At 42.9% G+C, this 25,795-nt stretch overlaps 2 protein-coding genes across 7 annotated transcripts in view; both read right to left on the bottom strand.

Annotated features, from left to right (window-relative positions):
• PIDD1 (p53-induced death domain protein 1) overlaps window positions 1-24,888 on the bottom strand; it is a 34,177-nt gene extending 9,289 nt beyond the window's left edge. Inside the window, exons 1-11 of one of the 6 annotated variants that reach the window (XM_087950812.1) lie at window positions 24,625-24,888; window positions 21,287-21,481; window positions 18,885-19,237; window positions 17,129-17,542; window positions 16,074-16,277; window positions 15,112-15,166; window positions 13,367-13,568; window positions 11,988-12,110; window positions 3,548-3,727; window positions 1,926-2,073; window positions 1,418-1,553 (exon numbers count right to left, since the gene is read on the bottom strand). In XM_087950812.1, the coding sequence (XP_087806938.1) occupies window positions 1,418-1,553; window positions 1,926-2,073; window positions 3,548-3,727; window positions 11,988-12,110; window positions 13,367-13,568; window positions 15,112-15,166; window positions 16,074-16,277; window positions 17,129-17,542; window positions 18,885-19,149 (1,727 nt within the window). In that variant the 5' untranslated portion in view covers window positions 19,150-19,237; window positions 21,287-21,481; window positions 24,625-24,888. Of the gene's footprint in view, window positions 1-1,417; window positions 1,554-1,925; window positions 2,074-3,547; window positions 3,728-11,987; window positions 12,111-13,366; window positions 13,569-15,111; window positions 15,167-16,073; window positions 16,278-17,128; window positions 17,543-18,884; window positions 19,238-21,286; window positions 21,482-23,953; window positions 24,131-24,624 lie in introns of those variants that run through there. The other 5 variants (XM_087950815.1, XM_087950814.1, XM_087950813.1 and 2 more) reach the window with 5 other exon arrangements.
• Window positions 6,119-8,739, bottom strand: LOC148133282 (uncharacterized; the record flags this gene model as incomplete). Its single annotated transcript, XM_087948890.1, has 1 exon — window positions 6,119-8,739. A coding segment is annotated over one exon (2,487 nt), but the record flags the coding sequence as incomplete, so codon positions are not given.
• Window positions 24,889-25,795: the final 907 nt, after the last annotated feature.

The following is a 25,795-nucleotide window of genomic DNA, read 5'->3' on the forward strand; positions in this document are numbered from 1 at the left end:
CTGATCAAGTCAACCACTTGGAAATATGAGTGTATGAGGGCTACACAATTGCTTTATTAATGAGAAAATGCAAGTGGTATGAATGATTCTTATACTAAAATAAAAATATTTATTAGATTTTTTTTTTAACTTTATACATAACTCGTGGTGGTAAATATAAATAGGAGTATTATTTACTCTTTCCTCCTGTTCTTTTTCTCCACCATGAACCCTCAGAGCAGTTGGGTTGAGAGAGAATGACTGGCTCAAAGCCACTCAGCTGACTTTTGTGTCTCCATCAAGCTTCCAACCACAGTGTTGGCAACCATAGCTGGTGCTGCTCCAGTGAGCAAGAAGAGGACAAGAGTTTGAGAGTCTGGGTGAGCATTCAAGAGCAGGATCAAGAGACTTTGACTATGGGGAGCAGAAAAATCCCCTTGAGCCACATGGGTACACATGGGGTGATTCCATCCATCACAGCTAAGCAAGTCAAAGAAAGCCACGTGAAGCCTTGCTTCCCAGACTTACTCAGAAAAATGTAATGTAGGAGGAGGAACAAATATACAGCAGGTAGGCTAGCCTACATCTTAAAAATGTGCTTTACACACACACCAAATCTCATGTGCCGTCACATGCATAAAGCAACAAAAACAAAGTCTAAATTTCCAATATGCAAAAATATTTGTATTATCTTGAGGTCTGGTCTCTGCTTAGAAACTGCAGATAATGAGGCCGGGCATAAGGAAAGCACTCTGTATCTCTGGATTGCTTGGTGTCCACCATGTCATGACTTTTAAAGCATTCTAAAGAAGAAAAGCAATCTCAGCAAAATGTGGAGACAGATTGTTTCCCATCACTTAACAGAATAACAGAATTGGAAGGGACCTTCTAGTCCAACTCCCTGCTTATGTAGGAGACTCTATACCAGGGGTCCCCAACCACCGGTCCGCGGACCGGTACCGGTCCGTGGAACAAGTCCTACCGGGCCGCTGGCTTGCTGGGCGCCGCCATCTTTTTTTGATGAAAAAGTGCTTCCGGTGAGCTTTTCCGGGTAGAAAGCTCACCGGAAGCACTTTTTCATCAAAAAAAGATGGCGGTGCCTAGCTAATGCCGGTACCAGGCCGCGCCATAAAAAAGGTTGGGGATACCGGGCCGCGGCGTAAAAAAGGTTGGGGATCACTGCTCTATACCATGTCAGACAAATGGCTGTCCAAGTTGTTTTGCAAAACAACTGTATAAACAGGGTTTCAGCTCTTATGGTCAAGTAAAATGCTTCAAATGCATATCAATTCTGTTGTAAATATGTTGGAAAGGTCAACTGAGAACATTTGCTGTTTACCATAGAAAGAAAACCGCTGGCCCAAATAATGCCTAGCCACAGAGTCCACAACCACTTAAATGCTACTGAGATTAATATTATGATTGCTAGCCTACTAACCAAGAGAAGTGTGTTACTTCAAATAAGGCAAAGAGGTGGGTGAACTCCAGTATCACTTGATCGGTGATGTCACTCCAGTTCTGAGCATCCCAGTCACTGTGCAACAAGTGTACTCTGGAATGATCCAAGGTTAGACCTGAGGGGAAAAAATAAAAAGATGTTAGCCATAAACTTCAAGGTTGAACTCTTTTTCAGTTTATAATGGCATCAGAGGGGATGGAGGTTGACTTATGTCATTGATGGGACAGATAACATTTGGAAAGGACTATGATAGTTTGACCAAATGTAAACAATGAATGTTCTGCAGGATAGAGCTAAACTGCCCTAAACTTTCACAATGCCTATCCTTAAGAACTTAACCTAATTTCCTCCACAGAAGATAAATGCTCTCAAAATTGCATTTAACTGTATCAAGGGATTGAACTGCTCTTGAAATTCAGGGAGCTGCATATTTTAAAGAAATATTCCCATTCCATGAAAACATTTTTAAAAAATCTGGAAAACTAACCTGTGACTCCAGGAGGCAGTGGAAGCTGAATTTTAACAGGCTGAAGAAAGTCCACAGTGGAACTTTGAGAGAGGCAGAGGAGAGGGCTGGCAATTGTTTCAGAATCACCCGTGATCTCTCTTAGGTCCCTTGTTGATACAGGAAGCACCTGAAAGTAACATAAAATAAAATAAAATAAAATAAAATAAAATAAAGATAATCGGGCCCATTCAAGACTGCGTGGGCTTTCATACATGAAAAATCTCTCAGGGCCTCTTCCCACAGCCCAAAAGTTGATCCTGAACTTCAAGAGACTTACTTGAGAGGAATCTGACAGAATTTAAGGTAGAAGTCCCCAACCCCCATCTGTGAACCGGCACTGGTCCACAGCATGCCAGAAATCAGGTAGCACATGAAACCACATTCCCTCTGGTCCAAGGAAAAACCTCTTTCCACGGAACCGGTCCTTGACTGGGGGCCATTGATTTAAGGGATGCCTTTGGCAAAAAAAATAAACAGGAAGACTCTTGGATTCTGGCCAAAGGTTCAAGCCCCAATTTGTTCCTAGTGGGGGCTCTTGGGTGAGCCTTTCCAGTTGTTAGTTCTCAAATCTGGCTCAGAAGAGTAAATTCCTTGATTTTGTTGTAAATCCTGAATTTGCCTAATCTTCAGACAAGAAAATATTGTCTCAAGCAGAAAAAGGTTATCTTGGTCAATTTTTTTCTGAATGGGAAGAAGTGGTAGCCTTTGGGTTTGAATTTTTTAAAAAAAATATTTATGGAATTAAAATTAAGCATGGCCAGCATTTTTCATTTCTGTCAGAGTATTCAGAAACTGAAGCACTGCTCAGTTGACTGAGAGACTCGTTTAAAAAAAGCAACAGCAAATACTGCTCCACCAAAATTCAAATCTTGTAAAGGACTATTGTTCTACAAAAATGCATGCAAATATAGTATGCTTTATTCTGAATGTGACACACACACACACACACACACACACACACACACAACCATACATTTTATGTAAGCTAATCTTTTGTCTTAGAGATGAACGACAAGAAGAAACCATATGTGGCAGGCAACAGAGCTGGATGGAGAAGGTGAATGAATGAGAGACTCTGAAACAATGGCATGCACTGAACAAATACTGCAGGCACTTATTGTAAACCTCAACTTCATTTCTCTTCTGTCTATGCAGAAGAGAAAACTAGAACCCTTAAAAAAACTGAATACCACTTTTCTCATGCAGCAAGTAAATATACTGTTCTCCATAAAAATATTAATAACAAAAACTATATGCACAGAATTGCAGAGTGCGATCAGGCTTTGATTATTTACATTCTCACCATCCTTCCTGGCTAAAAATTAAACAACATCCCTAATGAAATTTTACAAATTAGCAATGTGGGCTAATTAAGAAAAAAAATTGAGGGCTGGCTGTATAAATCAAACCTGAGATTAAGCAAGTATTTCAGGACCTGTCTTTTAACTGTATAGCTTTAAATTCACATGACCCAAATTGTGTGACCTGAACCAGGTGATTTTCAATCTTGTAACGCAGGCAATTTTTTTCCTGGAAGGCTGGATTACTGGGAGTCAATGTTTATCTGTATTTTTGAGGTGGGTGGGTGGCTTCTTCCTTACCTGAAGCTTCACTGTCCTCATCTCCTCGGTCACACCAGGAGGAAAGGTCACTTTAATCTTGGGATCAACAGTTGAAAAAAGCAAGCCCCCTTCCTGGCAGACTTTGCATTCATCCTCCACAAGGCGTGAGACAACCAAAAACCAGGAGAAGTGAGAGACGCTGCAGCAAGCCGAATGCTTCTGTCCAAGAATGTGGAAGAATGAAGAAAACCTTCAGTACATATGGAAGTACTTTAAAGATACAGACACCAACTCACTATCACAGTAGATCATAACTTGGGGCTTAATAGTGAAGTCGGACTAGCCCCCAGATTGCTGTTTTAGGACAGCTATTAAAAACTGGCTTTTAAAGACAACCTTGGAAGGGTTTACCCTGTATACCCTGAGTTGTGTCTGATTTTGTTCTCAGCAGGGGTGGGATTCAAAGTTTTTAACAACCGGTTCTGTGGATGTGGCTAAGTGGGCATGGCCACAAGACTGGGTGGCATGGCTTCTTTTTTTTTTGCAGAACACCCCCCACGCTCCATTTTTGGGCCTCCTGGTCCTCAGGGAAGCCTCCTGAGGGGTGTTTTTGCTCCCAGAAGGCTTCCCTGAGGCCCAGAAAGGCAAAAAAACGAAGCACAGGGTCCAGCACCCCACGTGCTCCATTTTTGGGCCTACTGGGCCTTAGGGAAGCCTCTTGAGGGGGTGTTTTTACTCCCAGAAGGCTTCCCTGAGGCCCAAGAAGACAAAAAAACGGAGCAATGGGGGGGCCGCTGTTAGACGGTGAGGGGGTTCCTGGCACAGCTGATCGTCGGAACAGCTGATCGTCAGGGGGGAAAAAAAACCTTAAGGAGTGACTGGGCGGGGGAGAATGGGCGTTGGTTCTTACCTGACATGCCATTTCTCTTCGATGTCCTGTTTTTTTATTATACAGAGCTGTTAAATAAGTAATTCAATTCATCCTGAGAGCACCAAATTGAGGAAATCAAGCATGAGCCCTTTGTCCTTCTACTTACCTACTAGGACATATATGTCACTGAGCATCTTACATTTTCTCTTACAATAAAAAAGATAAAATACAAAAACAAAATAATAACATAATAACTAACAAAGAAACTGAGGTTACTGAGAACCAGGGTTGGGATTCTACCAATTCGGACCGGTTCTATAGAACCAGTTGTTACAATTCTGCGCAGTTCAGAAAACCAGAAAATTGTTCTCCTGGCTAGCCCCACCCCTCTCCGCCCTGCCCAGTCAGTCCTTATTGCGCATGCGCGACATTGCACACATGCCTGACACCGTTGACTGCATTCTCCTTAGAGCTGCTCGGAGCATCCAGAGAGTGGGTGGTGCTTCCGTCTCTGCTGTTGTAGGCTGAGCTAAATACCTGAGGAACGCTCCTCCTTCCATCACGTGACTCCAATACAGCGTTCCCCAGTTTATGCGAAGGCGAGAGGAAACAAGATTCGTGCTCTCATCTTACTATACTTAGGTTCCTTGGCCGAAACAAGACCCCACCAGACGGTGAAAGAAAAGGGAGGGGCTGGATTCTCCTCGCAGCTCGAAGAGAAATGGCGTGTCAGGTAAGAACCAACGCCCATTCTCCTTAGAGCTGCTTGGAGCATCCAGAGAGTGGGACATACCAAAGCTGGGCCTGTCCTACGGGAGGGGCGCCGTCTGGTCTATGGTCCCCTCGGGTTCCCTGAGAACCCTCTGAAGAACCCTTCTACCGAAAGAAGCCTCAGCTGAGGCATACCTGTCAATCTTGTAATGTCTGATGAAGGGTGACGGGGAGGCCCACGTAGCTGCCCAGCAAATGTCGAGTATTGGAGCCTGGGTAGCCCAGGCAGCTGAAGTTGCTGCACTCCTAGTGGAGTGAGCCGTGATGCCCCTGGGTACCTGGAGGGCCTGAGCCTGGTACGCCTTGGCGATGGCCGCCCTTATCCAACGGCCTATGGTGGTTGGGGTTACCTTGAGCCCTTGTGACTTTGGTTGGAAGGATATAAACAGGGCCTCGGACTTACGGAAGGGCTCAGTGCGTTTAATGTAAATCCGTAAGGCACGTCGGACGTCCAGGGTGTGCCATAGTCTCTCCCTTTCGTGAGTTGGCCTGGGGCAAAAATTGGGGAGGATAAGTTCCTGAGTCCTGTGGAAAACTGAATTAATCTTGGGCAAGAAGGAAGGGTCAAGCCGGAGGACCACCCGGTCGGGATGGAATACGCAAAGGTCTTTTCTAACTGACAGCGCAGCGATCTCTGATATCCTACGGGCTGAAGTGATCGCTACCAAAAAAACTACTTTGAAGGATAGGAACTGAAGGGAGACCTCTCTTAGGGGTTTCAAAGGGAGGTTTTGTGAGGGAAGTAAGAACCTTATTGAGGTCCCAGGTTGGGTACCGGTGGAGGGACGGAGGACGTAAATTTGTGGCCCCTTTCAGGAAGGCATGAATGCGGGGATGGTGAGAGAGGGAACTGGCCTCTTTACAGTGGATGACTGTGGATAAGGCTGCTACCTGACGTCTTAGTGTATTGGGGGATAGTCCCTTGCTGAGCCCCTCCTGGAGAAAGTCAGCCCCTGAGCAATGGAGGGGGCCGTTGGGTCAATAAGAAGATTGACACACCATTTACGGAAAATGGCCCAGGTGGCGTCGTAAATCCTTGTGGTTGAGGGTCGCCTGGCTGCTAAAATGGTATCAATGACCTTGTTAGAGAGGTTTTCCCTCTTCAAACATTCCCGCTCAACCTCCAAACGGCTAGTTGAAGCCATTGGGGGTTCGGGTGGAGGAGGGGACCTTGAGACAGAGAGATTCTGTCTGCTGGGATCCTCCAGGGAGGGGCTACTGATAGGCTGCGAAGGTCCGCGAACCAAGGGCGACGGGGCCAATAAGGAGCTACAAGGAGCAGATCCGCCTTCTCGTGGAGTACCTTTTGAAGGACTATGGGCACCAGCGCCAGAGGAGGGAAGGCATAAAGGAGACCCGGGGGCCACGGACACCGAAGGGCGTTGTGGTCCTCCGCCCCTGGGGATGGGAATCTCGAAACGAACCTTGGAAGTTGGGTATTGGGGGGGGAGGCAAACAGGTCTACTACTGGTAGACCAAATATGGATGTCGCCTCCCTGAATAGAGATGGGTGGAGACGCCACTCCGACTGGTCTATGGTGGCCCTGCTCAACCAGTCTGCTCGGGTGTTGGAGATGCCCGAGATGTGGTCCGCCCTGAGGGAAAGGAGGTGAGACTCCGCCCACCGACAGAGGCGCTCGGCCTCCCTCATTAGGCGTGATGACTGAGTACCCCCCTGCTTGTTGATGTGAGCTTTGGCCGTGATGTTGTCGGTGAGGATGAGAACGTGGCGGCCGCGTACCTGGGGGAGGAAACTGCGGAGAGCCAGATGGACGGCGCGAAGCTCCAGCCAATTTATGTTGCACAGTTTCTCTGTTGCTGACCATCTGCCCTGTGCTGTAAGAGACTGTAGGTGGGTGCCCCATCCGGACAGACTGGCGTCTGTGGTAATGGTGCGTCTTGGGGGCTCCTTGAGGGGGCAGCCCTTGTTGATAGACACTCTGCTCCACCAAAGGAGGGAGGTGAGCACCCTTGGTGAGACCTGGACTTTGCGCTTTGAGTTGCTTGATCCGGTTCTCTGGTACGGGAGCAGGAACCACTGGAGGGATCTGGAGTGGAAACGGGCCCAGGGAATAATGGAAATACAAGATATCATTTTACCTAGTAACTGGGTTAGTTCTAGAAGGGAAACCCTTTTAAGGGTTCTGATGCGTCTGATGTGTCTGACTGATTGTTGGATGCTAAGGATTCTCTCCGGAGAGAGAAACACCCTCCCTTTCACAGAGTCTATTACCGTCCCCAGGTGGGTTATCCTGGTGGAGGGGGATAATTGGCTTTTCTTCCAATTGATGAGGAATCCGTGTTCCTGGAGAGCGGTCAGAGTGATTTGAGTGTCCCTCACTGCTTGTTCCCTGGAAGGGGAAAGGATGAGGATGTCATCCAGGTAACAGTGTAGTCGCACCGGGAGGGATCTGAGGTGGGCAGCTAGAGCAGCCAGGACCTTGGTAAAGGTTCTGGGGGCAGAGGCCAACCCAAAAGGGAGCGCCACGTATTGAAAATGGAGGTTATTGTAGCAGAAGCGCAGGAATTTGGAATGAGAGGGCCGGATCGGGATGTGTAGGTATGCCTCAGAGAGGTCAATGGATGACAACCAGTCTCCCTGTCTAACCCCCAGGAGGATGGATTGCAACGTGTTCATTTTGAATTTGCGGTATATGAGATGGCGGTTAAGCCGCTTTAAATCCAGAATCGCTCTCCATCCCCCGGAGTGTTTGGGAACCACGAATAAGTGGGAGTAGAATCCCTGTCCTCTTTGAGATAGAGGAACGGGCTGGATGGCCTGTATGTCAAGCAGGTGCTGAATTGCTGAGTCCATGAGGCTGCGCTTGGAATGGTTCTTGGAGAGGGGACATGCCATGAAAAACTCAGGGGGGGCAGTTTGGAATTCGAGGGCAAGGCCAAACCTGATGGTGTCCCTAACCCAGGCGTCAGAAGTGGAGGAGTCCCACTGGTTGGCGAAGGCTTTAAGGCGCCCGCCAATGGGAAGTAAGTCTGGTGGCTTATCTGGAGCGCCGGAAGGGCCTGTTGCCAGAGCCACGAAAGGGCCTCTTGAAGTTACCGCCTCTTCTGTGTCTATCAGAGGAGTCGGTCCTGTCCTGGGGCTGTCCCGAGCCAAAGGCCTTTGGTACCCGGGAGAGAAGGGGGATTGGAAAAAGGGACGAAAGGGAGCTCTCCGAAAGGGCTGCAGGGATCTGGGCTCTGACTTGCGGATGAGGGATGGAAGGAATTTTTTCTTATTCCTTCCTTCTATTAAAAGGGGATCCAGGGATGGTCCAAACAGTTTATTTCCCACGAGGGGAGCGGAGGCCAATTTCACTTTATTCTTGAGGTCTGCCTGCCAATGCTTTAGCCAGAGCAGACGGCGGGCAGAGACATGGGAGGAGATGGCACGGGTGGAAAATTTGACGGAGTGAAAGGTAGCGTCAGCTGAGAACTCGGCCGCGGCCGTGATCTTGGCTATGTCCTGATGGGCTCGGACATTGGAGGCTGGGACATGTTGCTTAAGCTGGCGAAGCCAACGAATGGATGACCTGATGAAGAAGGAGGAGGCCGTGGCCGATCTGATTGCCCATGCGTCTGACTGATGAGCTCAGCGTAAGGCCAGCTCCGATCGTTTCTCCTCAGGCCTCAGGGCTTCTAGGGGGTCGCTGAGGGTGGAAGAAGAGGCCAGGCCCACGATAAGTTCATCCACCTCCGGAGTGCCCAATAGGTTGGAAAGCTCTGGGTCTAAGTTGAAAAACTTTTTATCATGGGCCGACGGGGCCGGGGGGGCCGCTGAGGAGGCAAGCTGCTTGGACACCAGGTCAAGGAAGATTGGGGGGGTAGGGATGACCTCGGCCACCACAACAGGCTGTTTAAAAATGGAATCCTCTGGACCTTCCGGAGCGAGAGGAGAGGGATCAGCGGGGTTCTGACTTGTTAGACCCGAGATATTCCTGGCTTTGAACAGGAGGGATTTGAATAGTTGGGGCTTGAAGAGCCCTACAAAGTTGGGCTGGTCGGGGGTGAGATCCTCGTCCTCTGACATCTCTGCCTCTGATGGTTCTATGTCGGAAGGGGGTTCGTTATAGTGTAAGGACCCCAAGTCAAACTGCTTCTCCTCCTCCTCCCTGTACAAATCTAAGTCCCCTTCCGCCGCCTCCTCGTCCCCCCTTATAGAGGGGGAAATCTCCCCCTGAAGGGGTACCTGATCCTGGGGTGGTTCAGATCTGAGAGGGAATGATCTTACAGATTCGGTGACCAGCGGCTGTAGACCAGGCCTGGCCGCCTGTTGGAGACCTTCCGCGATTCCTCGGCGGATAGCCAACTCCATCCAGGATCTCAGTTGCTCCGGAACCTCCTGAATGAGAGGTTCCTCCTGGCGTAGGCCGGCGGCTGTGGGCGTAAAGGTAGCCTCTGGTGTTCGTCTGGCCGGCGTTCCAGGAGCCTGGTGACCTTGAGAGGGCGAGCTGCGCCTGGATAGGGAGGAATGGACTACAGGAGGAGGGGGTTGAGAAGAGGTAGAAGGAGGTAGAATGGGAGGCACCGTGCCTGCCTGCCTGGTGTGTTTATCAATTTCTTTTTCCAGGGCCTTGTGGCGCCTTAAGGCATCCCTCTGGGAGGCTTTGGAATCCTTAGCCTGCCTGCGCAGATGGTGGGTTTTTGATTTGGCCTTCAAAGAAGGGCCTGTGGAAGGGTTGCCTTCTGCCATTTTTAGATAATTGAGGAAGATAAATATCAAATAGGAGGCGGTTGGCGCGCCTAGGGGTCGACCTACAAGGCCGGGAGCCCTGAGAAATTCTTTTACGCCCCAAGTTAATTTGCTCCTGCTCCCTGTTATGCCCCCCTCTTTTTTATTGTTTTATTCTGTGTGTGTGTGTGTGTGTGTGTGTGTGTGTATGTATGTATGTATATGTATATATATGGATCTTTGGTTATTCGGGTTTTCTCCCACGTAAGATTGGAAGTATCTAGGCAACGTTTCGATGAAGTCTCATTCATCATCTTCAGGCTTGTGTCTTCTTCTCTGTGCTTCTCAGAGTGATATATATATTTATTTCTCTCTTAGTTCCCTCTGGTCTGTTGTTATTGTCTTCTCACTTTTTTTTTTTTAATATGAAAAACCGGTCCAAACAACCTAGACACGCCAGAGGCCTTAAGGCGAGGAGCCCCTAGGCCTAGACCCAACTGCCTTCCCAGGCAAATACTGGGCGGAAGTGGTGGGAGGTAGACCGCGCCAGCTACGGCCGGCTGCGGGTGAAGCCAACAAGACGGAGGCAGGGAACAAGCCTCTAACGCAACAGTAAGGTTTTTCTGCTTAAATAACGTCCGAGCAGGCCTACGGGTCCTGCTGCTTTAGAGCGGCACGCTGCAGATCGGAAAGATAAGAATTCAAAATGGCGCCCGACCACGAGGCGGCGCTTAAAATGGCGGCCGCCTGCGACGTGGACTTACAGGGCCCTTCAGCAGCGGTGAGGGAAGCTGTTCCGAGCAATTTGAGGTCCCCAGAGGAACCCAGGAAGGAAGGAGGCAAGAAAGGCTTTGAAACTAAGGAAAAGCGGCGTGCGGTGTGGGGGGGGAAACGGAGCGAAACGGAGCATCTATGAAAGCAATGGGAATCCGGAGCAACAAAACGGCAGAAAAGGCAATGGGGAAGGGGTGGGGGGGTAGCTTGTAACGTTTGTTAACCTTCCCCCTGAAATCCCCTGGGGCCAGGAGGACTTCCCAGGGGAATGCAAAATCACAAATCACAAAACCAACTGCGCAGGGCTAAGGGAAGGAAATAAACAGATACAACCTGAGAAGAAATATAGGAGTCAAACTAAGGCTTGCTGAGACGGCCAAGAGCACTTTGCAAACACTGCCTACTCTGCGAGCGGCTGAGCATAAAACTGGGGAACGCTGTATTGGAGTCACGTGATGGAAGGAGGAGCGTTCCTCAGGAATTTAGCTCAGCCTACAACAGCAGAGACAGAAGCACCACCCACTCTCTGGATGCTCCGAGCAGCTCTAAGGAGAATGCAGTCAACGGTGTCAGGCATGTGTGCAATGTCGCGCATGCGCAATAAGGACTGACTGGGCAGGGCGGAGAGGGGTGGGGCTAGCCAGGAGAACAATTTTCTGGTTTTCTGAACTGCGCAGAATTGTAACAACTGGTTCTATAGAACCGATCCGAATTGGTAGAATCCCAACCCTGGTTCTCAGTAACCTCAGTTTCTTTGTTAGTTATTATGTTATTATTTTGTTTTTGTATTTTATCTTTTTTATTGTAAGAGAAAATGTAAGATGCTCAGTGACATATATGTCCTAGTAGGTAAGTAGAAGGACAAAGGGCTCATGCTTGATTTCCTCAATTTGGTGCTCTCAGGATGAATTGAATTACTTATTTAACAGCTCTGTATAATAAAAAAACAGGACATCTTCCTCTCATCACATGAGGGGTTCACATTTCTTCAAAGAGTTTATATCTGAACTAAACCATTGAAATATTGATGCACTGAATGTTTCTTTAAAGGTCAACCAAAGAGCTTGATCATTTCTAAACCAGTGTTTTTCAACCTCACCAATTTTAAGAAGTGTGGACTTCAACCCCCAGAATGCAATTCCCAGGGCACAAGACAGCCTGCAGACTAGAATGCCACAGCCAAGGGAGTCGGGGATCCCTAATTCTTGGGAGTTAAAGTCCACACTTCTTAAAGTTGCTGAGGTTGAGAAACACTGTTCTAAACTATAAGAGATCGTTCATATCAGACAGAGTTTACATGTCAAGTTCCTGCAGAAGCTCAAATGAGGGGCCCTCATTTGACACAAGGAAAAATGACAAAGAAAGAGATGGATATTAAAACATCCTCAACATACCTTGCCTTTGCATTTCACTCTGGTTCTCAAATCACTCCACTTATGCCCATCAAAGGTTCGAATTATGAGCTCACGGTTATTCAGGCTGTGAGGAGAAGCATAGGGCATCCAGATCCGCACCTCCTTGCATACCAAGATAGAAGAGAGGGTGTCCGTAAGTTCATCCCACAGAGACAACCTTAGTCAAGCTCTGCAATATATGAAGCAAGAAAAATACTCGCTCCAGGGAGCAGAAAAAGGACACTAAAGGGGCAATATAGGAAACGGGAAGTGATCATATGGAAGTTAGCATACTATAGTGCAGTTGTCCATACATAAATGATATAGATCCTCACAGACATGATTCAAAAGGATTTACGCCTCACACTAAATGGAAAGGAAATGAATATTCTTTTCCACCCAAAACTTGGCCTAGTTCAGCATGCTGCCTGCAAACAGCAATATCCACAATCTCTCAAAATGATAGCATATGTACAATGATATTATCACACAAAGGCTGTCATTATATATTTGCATCCTGGTGATGACATGCATGATATTGTCACATGCAAATTATCATTTGACCCACTTCTCCCTCACATGGATGCTCACGCAACAAAGGAACACAGGCAGCACCATCTGCTCACTGTACAAAACAGCCTGGCATGGAATGCCATTGCCAAGGTTTAGGGAGTTAGCAAAGCAAAGCAAAGCAACAGAGATATTGAACACTTACTCAGCAACATTCTCCCCTTAAATTTCCTAGATTCCAGGTCTCTAATCTGGATTAATGTCTGAGTGGTGGTGAGCCATATTATTGGAAATTCAAAATTCAGTCCAAAATCTTTTAGTAAGAACCCATTGGATGATCCAACTCACTAGCCTATTTAACAAGCGACTATTCCACCACCAAGCAGTGCAACAACCCAAAGGAAATAAAAGATGTATAGGTACTCAGAACTCTATCTGTTTGTCTGTCTGAGAAAAAAGCTATCAAAAGAAGGATTGAGCTTGAAAATGACTAAATCCAGCCAGGGTTCATGGAGAAGAAAAATCATTCTAGAAGGAGAGGAAAATGGGCAACAGCTCAAAATGCTGTTGATTGTTCCAAGTGGAGTATAGGCTTGCAGCCTGCCCTCCGCTCCCTAGTGCATACGTACAGACTCAATCAGAGGGAACAACAGAATCACACTCAGAGAAGGCAAACATATTACTTAATCACACAGAAGGAAATAACAGTTGTAAAAGAGTTTGGAAAGAATTCCAGAAGCCACGCTCTGCATATTTTTTTCCTTCTGGTCCACGTTAGTCTTTACATTGTAAATCTGCAGACTAACATGAACAAGATAATTTACAAGGTTCCAGCTTAATCTCTTTTAAACCTTAATCTCTGTGTTTACCTGATGGAAATGAATCCCATGGGGCTGCAGTTCCAGGGCTTCACTTAGCAGGATGTCATGGTGCTTCAGCTTTACCCAATGAGGGTCAGGGGAGCATTTCTGGAAGTGAATAGTTACTGGAGTAGTTGTAGCACTCCGCGGGAAACGGAGTTGAATGCCACAAGCCAAGAAGACCCGGCAGCCTTCAGGAGTCACAGTAAAGCTATGGAAATGCAAAAAGAAACAAAACGTCTTTATAATCTCTATTCTTGCTGAGATGGAAGAATTGAAATGAAAAATAATTATGAATTGGATCACAACTCCCATAAATCAACAATGCTTCACAATTGTAAATTATAGGGTGCTGGAGTCCAACCTGTCTGTCTTTGCTTCATCTGGAATTTAGGGTTGTTTTTTTTAAAAAAGGCTATGGGCTAAACAAGGGTGGACCACTTTTTGGTTACTATAGTTTTGAGGTGAGCTCTGCAGAGTGAGAGGAGCTGGGCTTGTGGGGAGATTGTTTTAATTGTGAATATGTCTCTAAAATCCAACTTTTTATTCAATATATCATTATCCTGAGAAGACATATTCTGGGTCAGCATTGTTGTTTTCTGTTTATTTATTTTGAAATCTGCCAAAGCCCCAAATTCATTAAATTTCCTCATCAGGTATTCTATATTATTTTTGAATCCTGTAAAATTATAACCAGATCTTCAGAGAAGGCCCTCAATTTATCTCAATATTTGTACCCCTTATTTTATCATTTTGTCTAATACTTCTATTCAGGACTTCCAAAACCAAGTTAAACAACAGAGGACACAAGGGACATCCTTGTCTTGTATCCTTTTGAATTTTGCATGAATTAGTTAAGTCACCATTTATAACAATTTTTGCATTCTGGGACATATAGATCAGTTTAATTCCTTGGATAAAGTTCAATCCAAAGTCCATTTCTTCTAGCACCTTAAACATAAAGGCCCAATTTAGATTGCCAATTGACAGCCTTTGACAAAATATGACTATCCCTTTATTAAGATTTATCTTATAGATTCCCCATTCTTTTGAGGTTAAAAACTGTGTTGTCAGTTCCTACAATCATGATCAAAGAATGTACCAAGACTGCTTAAGAGTCCCAGTTATCATTTCTTTATCCCCAAATCTTCAGGAAATATGCATAGCTTTCTGGACAAGCAACAACAACAAAGAAAAACACACTCACTCATACAACACCCACACAATCTCTCGCTATGCTCCATGAATAAGCTGAGATGACAAAACAGATGAAACTCTTTTTCACTATCATCAGATGTTCCCATTCCTCCTTCCCACATGAATGCAAATTCTAGGCATCGGGAAACTCTGCCAGGCAGCTAATATCATGGCAGTTGCTCAGGAACACCCACTTTGTTGTCTATGCCTACTTTCACTGCACAAGCTCAACCATCAGTAGTTGTAAAGCAACTCTTTAGTCTTCAAAAGCAAAATCTGGCTCGCTTGAATGAGCTGAGATTTTAAACAAAATCTTTAAAATCATATTTGAATGAATGACACCGGTTAAGAAAAACCTTGGGTGCAATACAGATGCTATCGGGGGTATCTTTGGAAGGAAGTGATATCACAAAACGCACGAATGTCATAGATTAAATAACAAGACTGTAATTTGCATTATTTGTTATGTTATTATGGTTTGTATTGGATGCCTACATATGGTAAATCAATGGGGAGTTAGGAGGACACCTGACCAAGCTAAACACCACATGAAATACCTGTCTTCATCAGCTTTAAGATACACTCTCTGCAATTCTTCTGAACTAGTGTCACCTGCAAGAAAACCAAAAGGACTTCCTTCAGATCTGTGGTTGAGAAGAAGAGGAGTATAATGTAGGGAAACCTGTCCATGTCCTAACCTCTCTTTACTGTTTTGGAAAAACATAAGGAGAGACTGTCATGTGAGCCTAGAAGACAGGAAGAACAGATATTAATAAAGAAATGACAAATAATAAGTATGTTATGACCAGATGCCTGTGAAGCAACTTTTTATTTTTATTTTACAAGCATAGCTGCATCTGAGTCACATGAAAAAAAAAAGGATAATTGCAGTTATCCAACTGAACAGATCCTCCTCAATTATTGTAAAACTCTTCTGACATATTATAAATGACATGCTGTTATTTCCTAGACATTTCAAAAATCTTTAATCTTTTAATTTTAAAAATTTAAAGTGTTTCATGTATTGTGGCTTCAGCACAGTTATTTAACCCTGTCAAAAAAAAATTCTGTTGCCTTTCAGCTATAGGGTGTTTGATTTTCAGCTTGCTTTGGAATTGTTTTCGGTTTGATAAATCCCCCCCCCCACTTTCTTGTTTTTTTAATTTTTCTGTTTAAAGGAATTATGGATTATAGTTAGTTTTATTTTAAGTGCTGTATATCTTCTAAACAGTTATTTTGACTAAGCAGCTGAAAAAATGGAACAAATAACTAATACCAACAAGAAATTCAAGTGGTTTTTCCAATTATGCCTTCCTAGTATATATTTTGTATTAAGAATGACTATGTCTTCAGTTTGGGAACTGCTTTTAACAACAACAACAACAACAACAACAACAAAAGAGAACACCCTATTCTGTGCCAGCCAAAATAGTTGATCCGATGGTATCTCCCCAGGATGAGACGAGAGTGCCAGAGAACAGCTGTTCAGTAGGCAAATCAAGCAGAAAAAAGCAATTACCTGACTGCAGAGGCACCTCCAGTTCTCCTAGAGGATTGCCCCTTAGATGCACAAAGGGAAAACTCTGAATCTCCGGAGGGATGCTTCGAAGCCTATTATTCTGCAGATCAAGTCTGGACAAGTGAGGCAGGCAGGCAAGGGAGGCAGGAACAGTTGTCAAAAGATTGCTGTGAAGATGCAGCTGCTGCAGAGACTGTAAATTGGCTGCAGGTCACAACGCAGATTAAAAATTGTAAGAAAACCTAGCCATGGTAAAATCAAATAAACACGTACATTCACATACCTCTCTTAACCTCTATAAATTACAAAACCCTTTAGAAAACGCCAGGGGTCTTATGCCAATCCATCCCAACCTAGTTGTTATAGATACAAAACAACCAACCACTGCATAATTGATCTCTTAGCCCACAGGTCTCCAAACTTGGCAACTTTAAGACTTGTGGGCTCCAACTCCCAGAATTCCTCCTCCAGTTATGTTATCTCAGGAATTCTGGGAGTTGAAGTCCACAAGTCTTAAAGTTGCCAAGTTTGGGGACCTCTGTCTTAGCCTTACATTCACACTGCCACACCAATCATAAAGAACTATGAGGGGTCCTTGGTGCTCTCTGAGTTTGCTTGTTTTCTTGCAGATATTCCATTACCCAAACTAGGTAACATCACCAGCACTGATGATGTCAGCTAGATTGGCTAATGAAACATCTTGCAAGAAAGCAAGCAAACTCAGAGAGCACCAAGGACCCCTCATTTCAACCCTGAGCTACAAATATTCTCCTTTAATGGTATGAAGAACCATGCATTGTCGACCAAAATGGATATATACCCATACAAGAAACATCTAATTGATAAAGGTGCAGAAGAAATCAGACTTAGCCTGTTATATATTCAGGGTTATAGTTGGTTGCAAGGATGCCATAAATGGATTATTATTATTTTAATCCCAGGTAAAGCTTCTCTGCCTCCTCAATCAGTGTTTTTTCCTAACCTGGAGCACTTCTTACTCCCAGGAAGTAGAATAAGGAATCCGTGTTCTTTTCTTTAATTTGTGAACAGCTTACCAAGAGAACTGGGTATTCCTGTTAATTCATTTCCAGAGAGATCAAGTTCAGTGCAGCTGTGCAAGTTCCCAATCTCTTCGGGAAGTGATTCCAGTGCGTTTTCAGAGAGGTTCAGTGTCTGCAATGCTGCCAGGCCCCCGATGCTTTGCGGCAGACCTTTGAGCTGGTTCTTCATGGCAGAGAAAAAGGTCAGCTTGGCAAGCTGGCCAAAGTCCTCAGGCAGCTTCTGCAAGTTGTTGTGGTTGACTGAGAGAAAACTGAGGCTGGCCAGCTTAGCAATGCAGGGAGGTAAAATGGTGAAGCTGTTGAAGCTGAGATCTAGATGAACAAGGCATTGTAGCTGCCCAAACTCTTGTGGCAAAGATGCTAGCAATCCTTTCTGACATGCACCAATGTCATCTCTGGAGTGTCCACCTGAAAGCAAGCAAAAGTAAAAAAAAAAAAAAAAAAGACGTTTGCACCACAGTAACTTCATAGACATGGTATTTACTTGAAATAATCTGCAATACAAAATGAAACTTTAAGGAATGCACGGGAAGCTAAAGAACTTTGATGCATGCAACACTATGAGACAACTATAGTGAGTGAACGTTTGGTGAGGTTCTTCTGCTTCTTTCAGGATACAATGGTAATAAAGAGACCAAGACAGAGATGGCTAAATTCTCACTGAAAATCAGAATTGCTTGGGCCTTTTGGTCCACTAACTCGAATGGTTCTCTAATGATACACATTACTAAACTGGGAAGCTGCAATTGAGAAGAGGGAGCTATTTGGTTTATATTCAGCATTAACTCACCATTATTAATAAGTGCATTAATAACAACTATATTTCTAAGGAGTTGTTTTTTAGCTATCATTTACATAACAGGCAAAAATATTAGGTATTATATATGACTGAGTTGCATGACACTGACTTTAATAGGATATCACATTTGCAGATTGAATTTGTACATAATCTGTGCAGAAATAAGAGTGTAGTTCTCTGAATATACATTCTGAATTAAGATGTAAATATTGCCATGGCTTTGTTTTAGGGAAAATAGGATAAAAATTCCAGACTTAACTAAATATTAAAATCTCTTCTGCACAAATGAAAGGGAGAGGGGAATTAAGTAAGACACACTGTGCTTAAAGAACAGCTATTGTGCTATATCTATATACCCCTCAACATGCTGAGCAACATCACAGAAAATATTGCTGGTTTTATGCAATGAAAGCTGTAAAAAGACAAAAGATGAGAAAAAAAAAAGCTCAATCACAGTTTAGAAATTTTACACATCTGTTAAAATGAGTTGAATATGCTGCATGATTGTGAGATCAAGATTCATATAAACTTTTGGAGGAAAGAAGCCAGAGGAATTAGCTCCATTGATTTTGTATTTTTGCATGCTCTCAATTGTGAAAGCATCTGTATTTGACAGGAATGCTATCACAAATTGCAACCTTCTATCACAGAACTCTCCATCATTGTAGTGGTAATCCATGCCAGACAAAAAAATATTAGCAGGACATTGTGGGGTTTTTTTTCCCCATCGAAGAACGCTAAGGCTACAAGCTTTTCCACCATTATTTGCAAGTGAGCCCCTTTTAAGAAGCGTGAACAACATCTAAGTAAAGGCAGACACCTCTTGCCACATAACTTTGCGAAGGAAGCTACAAGAAAATGGACCAAACCATCAGGACAGAAAAAGAAACTGTGAAAGAGCACATTAGAAACAGGCAGCTGAACAAAGTGGCCATATAAACGTGCAGTTACCTTTGAGCACAAGAGATTTCAAGCCCCTCAAAGCAGGAAGGCTGCTCAGGGTGGAAGTGATAAGGTCCTCATTGCAGTTCAGCCTCAAGAACTCCACCTGTTCTACTTCTTCTCTCCTGGTCTTCAGCAGCTTGAGGAACAACCAACAGCTCTCAGGATAGACGTCCAAGTTCAATCGGTTGCCAGCCAAATAGGAAATAGAAAATGCCTCAGCCCCCAAAATGCCCTCCCCTGGAGGGTCCCCAGGCTCTGGCAGTCCTGCCATCTTCTGGTTTTATATCACCACGGGCTATGCATGTTCTGACTTGCCAATGGTACTACAAATCATTAAAGATGGAAGAATGAGGCAGCCTCTGGGGAGAAAGGATGGGAAGAACATGAAAACAGTTTAGGAAATTATAGAACTGCACAATTAGTCTGGTGAAGAAAGCCACAGAGATTGCACCTGAGCAAGATATCATCGACAAGTCCTGTCTTCCAGGCGTCCTTTTATTCAAGCACACATTTTCAAGTGATAATTGCTTTTACACTAAAATAAGGAATTTCTTGTGGGCAAGAAATTGTTGGATATTTGAAGCTTCCAGTGCTTTAAGTAATGTCTCCCTAAGATAGTCACACAGCCATATCTTGTAAAAATAATCTTCTTGAACAGATGAGGAACTGATAGGGCAATTAGCTATAAGAAATACTTTAAAAAAAAGAGTAGGTGCAGTTTTTCTCTTAATAGCATAATTTCTATACCAACTATGAAGCATATGTCAGCAGTGCTGTCTTTTATCACATTTATCTTGTATTTTAGAGCAAAGAATCATCTTGTCACCAAACGGTGCCAGAATGAATCCAGAAAATTAATACAATTACATTATATTGCACATTACATTGCATGCTATAGAGCCAGTTTGATCTAGTGGTTAAAGCACTAGGCCAGAAACCAGGAGACTATAGGTTCCATACTGTCTTACATGTAAGCCCGTTAAGTGACTTGGGGCCATTCTCTCTCAGGCCATGATATCAGGCTGAGGCAATAAGCTGGTTGGTGAATTCCTGTTGTAACCAATGGATCAATGCTAGGTTGGTCCTTAAAAAGTGGAACCTGAACTTGTGTGAAAATGCTAGGAATGGGAAAAAAATGGCACATACAGAGAGCCCTTGACTTTTGATCACAACTGGGGCCAGAATTTCCTTTGCTAAGCAAAGCGGTTGTAAAATAAGTTGTGTCCAATTTTATCATTTTTTGCCACAGTTGTTACGCAAATCACTGTAGTTAAGTGAATGTGGTTATTAAGCAAATCATGTGGTTGTTAAGCAAATCCAACTTTATCACTGATTGCATGTTGGAAGCGGGCTGGGAAGGTTAGAAGGGATGATCGCTTTGAACGCTGCAACTGTTGTGTGTACACACCGGTTGCCAAGCATCAAGAATTTTGAGCATGGGGGCTTTTCAGCATGGGCTGCTCATGCCGGAAGTGTTTGGATCGATCATAAGTCATTTTTTTTCATGGCATTGTAACTTTGAACGGTCACTAAATGAATGATTGTAAGTCAAGGACTACTGTAATATAATGTATATTTACTGAAAAACAAGTCTTAGTTTCTGGTAATGTATCTCAAGTCTGCACAGCATAAATGCCCCATTCCTTTTGTATATGATTTATTATTTCCTTTGCCAAGCATTAGTTTCTTCTTTCATTAAACAGTTTTGGAGAATGTTAAGAAAAAAAAGCCCCCAAGCCTCATTTATTAATTAACTTAAAATTAGTATATCTAATATAAAACAGCCAGTTTAGCATACCAGTGCAGACACTATGAGATAGTGAATTCTAGTTCTATTTTAGCCACAAAGACAGCTGGGTAATCTTGGGTCAATCTCTCTCTCTCAGCTCTAGAAAGTAGGCAATGGTAAACCATTTCTGAAAAATCTTGCCAACTAAGCTCCAGGCAGTTGCCAGGAGCCAATACTTCATTGAAGGAACAAAAAAGAAAAAAAGAAAACCCAAGACCCCTTTTACAAGTGCTTGATTATTCATTACAAGGTTCGCTTACCTAAATACACTTCCTGCTTTTTATTTTGACATCCTTGCTCTTTTTTTAATTAAAAAAAAACACTTTATTAAATACAAAAAGTTAAAATACACAATTGTACAAGTAAGCATAACAAATTCTATAGTGCAACCAATCTTATTTTCCTCTAGTACAGTTTGATAGTATTTAAATATTCCATCTAGATTATTAAGTGGCGGTTACTTTCTATCCATTGTAAAATAGCTATATTAATAATATATATTACATATTAATCATTTCTTACTCCTGGATTACTATATAATTTTATAAATAAATAAATTTTATAATCCATCAATAGTTATGATTTGGCTTAATCAAAATGAAAGAGTAAAAACTCATACCCAATGATTCTCTGTCCTTTGACCTTTATATAATAATATATTTCTTAAAGTCCTTATTTCTTTTTATTTTATACATTGTTTTTCTTTACGATCTATCCATTCGTACCATTTGTCCCAGATCCGATAATATTCCGCATCATCTTTCTCTTTTAATTTCAATGTAAGCCTTTCCATTTCAGCACATTCGTATATTTTCTAAATAACAAAATATAGAGGTGGTACATTAGGCTTTTTCCAGTAGTATGCCAGTGAGATTTGTGTCGCTGTTAAGATGTGGATAATTAAGTATCTTACTTTGAGTGAATAATCCCCTTTAATTATACCCAGGAGAAACAATTCTGGTTTCCACTCCAATCCATCCTGGATTATTTCTTTTATCTATAACTTAATCCTAATCCAGAATTTTTTTAATTTCTGGACATTTCCACCGGAGATGGAAGAAGGTACCATAATTTCCCTTACATTTCCAGCAGGTTTAATTTACTGTTGGATACATTTTTGCCAATCTAGAGGGTGCCCGATGCCATCTATATAACATTTTGTATAAATTTTCTTTATAGGATACTGATTTTGTTAATGTAAAGTTCCTTTGCTAAATCTCTTCCCAATCATCTAAATTTATATTACAGCCCAAAATTTTTGCCCATGCTATCATTGGTCCTTTCACAATTTCCTCGGCTAGGTCAAATTCTATTAAATAGTTGTATAATTTAGATATCATGTTCTTTTCTGGGCCCAAGACGATTTTATCCAATTGTATATTTTTTATTTCTAATCCAAAATCTTTTGCATCCCTGTCGTATCTCATTGCTACTTGGAGATATGACCAACAATCAATAGATAGCCTTGGGCTTCTAATTCATGAGTGGATTTAAGTTTCCCTTCATTATTTAGTATTTGATAGTATTTAAGTTTTTTACTAATATCCATTGTATTAGGATGGAACATTGCCTCCATTGTTGATAACCATGTCAGGATTTTAGTATAGTGATTACTCCTAATACCTGACCAAGTTTTTATCAAAGATTTATGGAGGGTGTGCCTATGAAAATATGTGACTTTTAATATTCGGATTCCACAAGAAAGCATGCCACCCTATTTGTAAATTGTGACCTTCTAATGTTAAAACTCTTTTATTTTCCAATTTGATCCAATCCTTTATCCAGACTAATGCAGTCACTCTGTAATAAGTCTCCCAGGCAGGGAGTCCAAAGCCACCTCTGCTTTTATCTTGTAAATAGATCTTTTTAATTCTTGCTTTTTTACCAGCCCAAGTAAATTTCATAGTGTGATGACCCGTAGTCTCTCAAAATAACCCAAAACCCAAAACATATATTAAAGTCAGGTAAGGCCTTCAACTTAACTTCACTGTTTTATTAGGCACAGTTTAAAGTCACAACAGTAAATAATGAGGCAAACAGAAAACCAAAGCAAACCGCATTGATGAGAGTTCAGAAGCAAGCCAAGATAACTAATCATAAACTCCAGGAAAATAACCGAGAAAAGTCCATGGGAAGAACGCCAGCAAAAATAACCCCTTTTCAAGGTGAACACTAAATTGACTTCTGCAAATTCTAACTGCGCAGTTGCAAACTTGTATACATAGCTCCCACCTGCAAGCCACGAGGAGGATCATGGTAATCTCCTCTTGAGTAGACCTTGCTTTTCCCTGATCCTCTCCTCCCTGCGTGACTTAGGATGGATAGGGGATGGGCCTGGTTCCTCCTCTGACTGCTCAGCCGGCCTCTGCCCTTCCCCAGCCTCCTCCACCACCTCTGGAGCCACACTCCCACTCCCTGTTGGCTGTTCCTCCTCTTCCTCAGTCAGTCTCCACCAGGGGCATGACACATAGTAATCTTGTCCAAATCTTTAAAGAATTTTCTATCTAATTGTATAGGAATCGTTTGGAATAGATATAATAGTTTAGGTAGGACACTCATCTTAATGGTGGCAATTCTACCTAGTAATGAAATTTGCATTTTACTCCAATTTTCCAAATCTCTACCAATTTGTTGTAGCATTTTTGTATAATTATCTTCCTTCAAAGTTAAAGTTTTGGGTCTTAACCAAATGCCTAAATATTTGATCTTATTAATAATTTGTAAACCCATTATTTCTTCTAATTCTTTTTGTCTGCTTTCTGTTAAATTTTTAACTAACATGTTAGTCTTTTCTTTGTTAATTTTCAACCCTGCTAATTTGCCAAATTAATCTATTTCCCTTAGTAATATTGGTCCTGAATCAATTGGATCTTGTATAATAAATACCATGTCATCTGCAAATGCTTGTAATTTGTATTCTTGCCTTTTAATCTTTGTTCCTTTCATTTCTTTGTTCAATCTAATTCTATCCAATAATGTTTCTAGCACCTTTATGAAAAGCAGAGGTGGTAATGGGAATCCCTACCTGACCCCTTTCTTTATCTCAAATGAACTAGTAAAATTGCTGTTTATCATTACCCTAGCCTTTTGTGTGGAGTAAATTGAATTTAACATTTTTACAAAGTTATCCCCAAATTCCATCAAATTGATCTGCTGTTTCATAAAATCCCAACTAAGGTTATCAAAAGCCCTTTGCACATCCAGGAAGACAAGGGCAAGTTGACTTCCTGGATGGATCTCATAATATTCTTGACATCCTTTCTCGACCTGGTGCCCTTATACTCACTGGGAATACCAAGAACAGGCCAGCATCAGGAAGATGGGAGTTTCAGGGAAGTATAATCTATCTACCAAGGCTGCTTTCCCTTGGTGAGATCCTCCGAAGAGGTTAATAGAAGGCATGAAAGAGAACACTGTGAGCAGAGGCAGCAAAAACCGGGAGGCAGCGTGGTTACTTTCTCCGCGTCTTAGAAGGGTCAGATTCAACCAATATCCGCATACATCTCTGAAATGTTTTTGCTCTTGTAAAATGCAGCTTTGGAGGGGGAAAAAATCATAACCGCAAGAGCTGTTAGCGTGAGCATTTCCAGTCGTTGGTGTGGGAATGGGCTCCGGTTTTGAGAAGCGAATTGCTGGCAGATATGGTGCCTTGCATAAATTCATGTTTATGTTTTTGGTTTATTTTACCTTAAGGCGAAGCAACTAGATTTTATTAACTTATTTTGTCATAACCTTCTGAGGAGGCGGGGGAGAAACCCAGCAACTTTGGAGGAAGTTTGCAGGAAGCAAGCAGAAAAATGGCCCAGAAAAAGAAGTATAATGAAGGGTGTCCTTTTAGGTTTCAGTCTCGTTTAGAGAAGAAAGGCTTTAACAGAAATTTCCATTCGGGTTAGCAGTCCCTCCGATTGAACAATCCCATTCCTCAATTCTCACTGGGGGGAAAAAACAAAACCTTACCCAGCAAGTTCATTTTGTTGTTCTTTTGAAGTCATTTCGTCCTGCTGTTGCTGAAAAGAAGCCACGCTACTTTTGAGGAAGAAAATATGCGCGCTCAGGATGCGCAACCGCTGCGGTCGATCGACTGACGTTTGCGCATCGCTGTGTACAGAAGCCTCGTCCCCCCCCCCCGTCCCCCCCCCAAGACTCGGGACTTTTTTTTGTTAAAGGAAGAACTGCTCCTGTTCTTTCCGTGCATTCAAAAGACTTTTCACCCAGGCAAACTAAGGGTTACTGCGTTTTAAGGCAAAGGGGAAGGAAGCAGTTAGCTTGCCTGCCAAGGATCTGGTTAAGTGAACTCTACAATCAACTGCTCTTTGCCAACAAACCTTAGCAGGTGTGAGAATGGATAGGTTTGCTTTTCCAGGCTCAGCAATGACGAGCTAATTACGGTATGTCAGAGGATTTCAGATTTATTGCTATTAAAGTAAATCCTAAGGATTCTGGACACTTTAAAGAACAAAAATAATCAAACATAAAGGAGAAACTCACTACAACCTTTAATATGATACAAATACACTCTGAACTTTTTGACTAAAACCCTTTTCTCACAACCGGGAAGTCTGGTCGCTGTTAAAAATAAGTCATAAAAGGATGTGGAGGTTTTTTTTGTTGTTGTTGTTCAATTTTACCCTATATTTAAAAGTAAAAACTGAACTTCTTGAATTTGTTTCCAAATCAGGGCAGTTAAAGACTGGGGGGTGGGGGGAGAGGCTCTTTTAAACTTTTCTGGAATTTTGCATATCTTTGCCACTGAACATTGCCAGAGTTTCTGAACGTATCTGGTTGACTGCTCTGATATACACAAAATTCAAAAAAATCTGTTAACAGAACCATAAGCTTCTTCCTGTGGTCGATCAACCAGATGCATTCAGCAGCTAGAAGAGGAAGGCCTTCTCTCCACTTTCTCTCCATAGCAGCTGATAATTTTAAAAATCTGCTGCCTGTGATTCAGGACATATTGCAGCCTATTAATAATAGAAGCTAAGCAATGATCAAATGAATAGGTTTTGGATTCAGATCATTTCAGGTTAGCGACATTCAAATATTTCATTTCCGCCAGTTCAAACTATATCAAACTCTCAGTTCTCACCAGCAGGCTCCGCCTACCGGCTCAGGGATTACTATTAAA

This window comes from Notechis scutatus, chromosome 1, assembly GCF_049901735.1.
Source record: "Notechis scutatus isolate UNSWTSFEM ecotype Mainland chromosome 1, rNotScu1.2, whole genome shotgun sequence".
NCBI lineage: Eukaryota > Metazoa > Chordata > Lepidosauria > Squamata > Elapidae > Notechis > Notechis scutatus.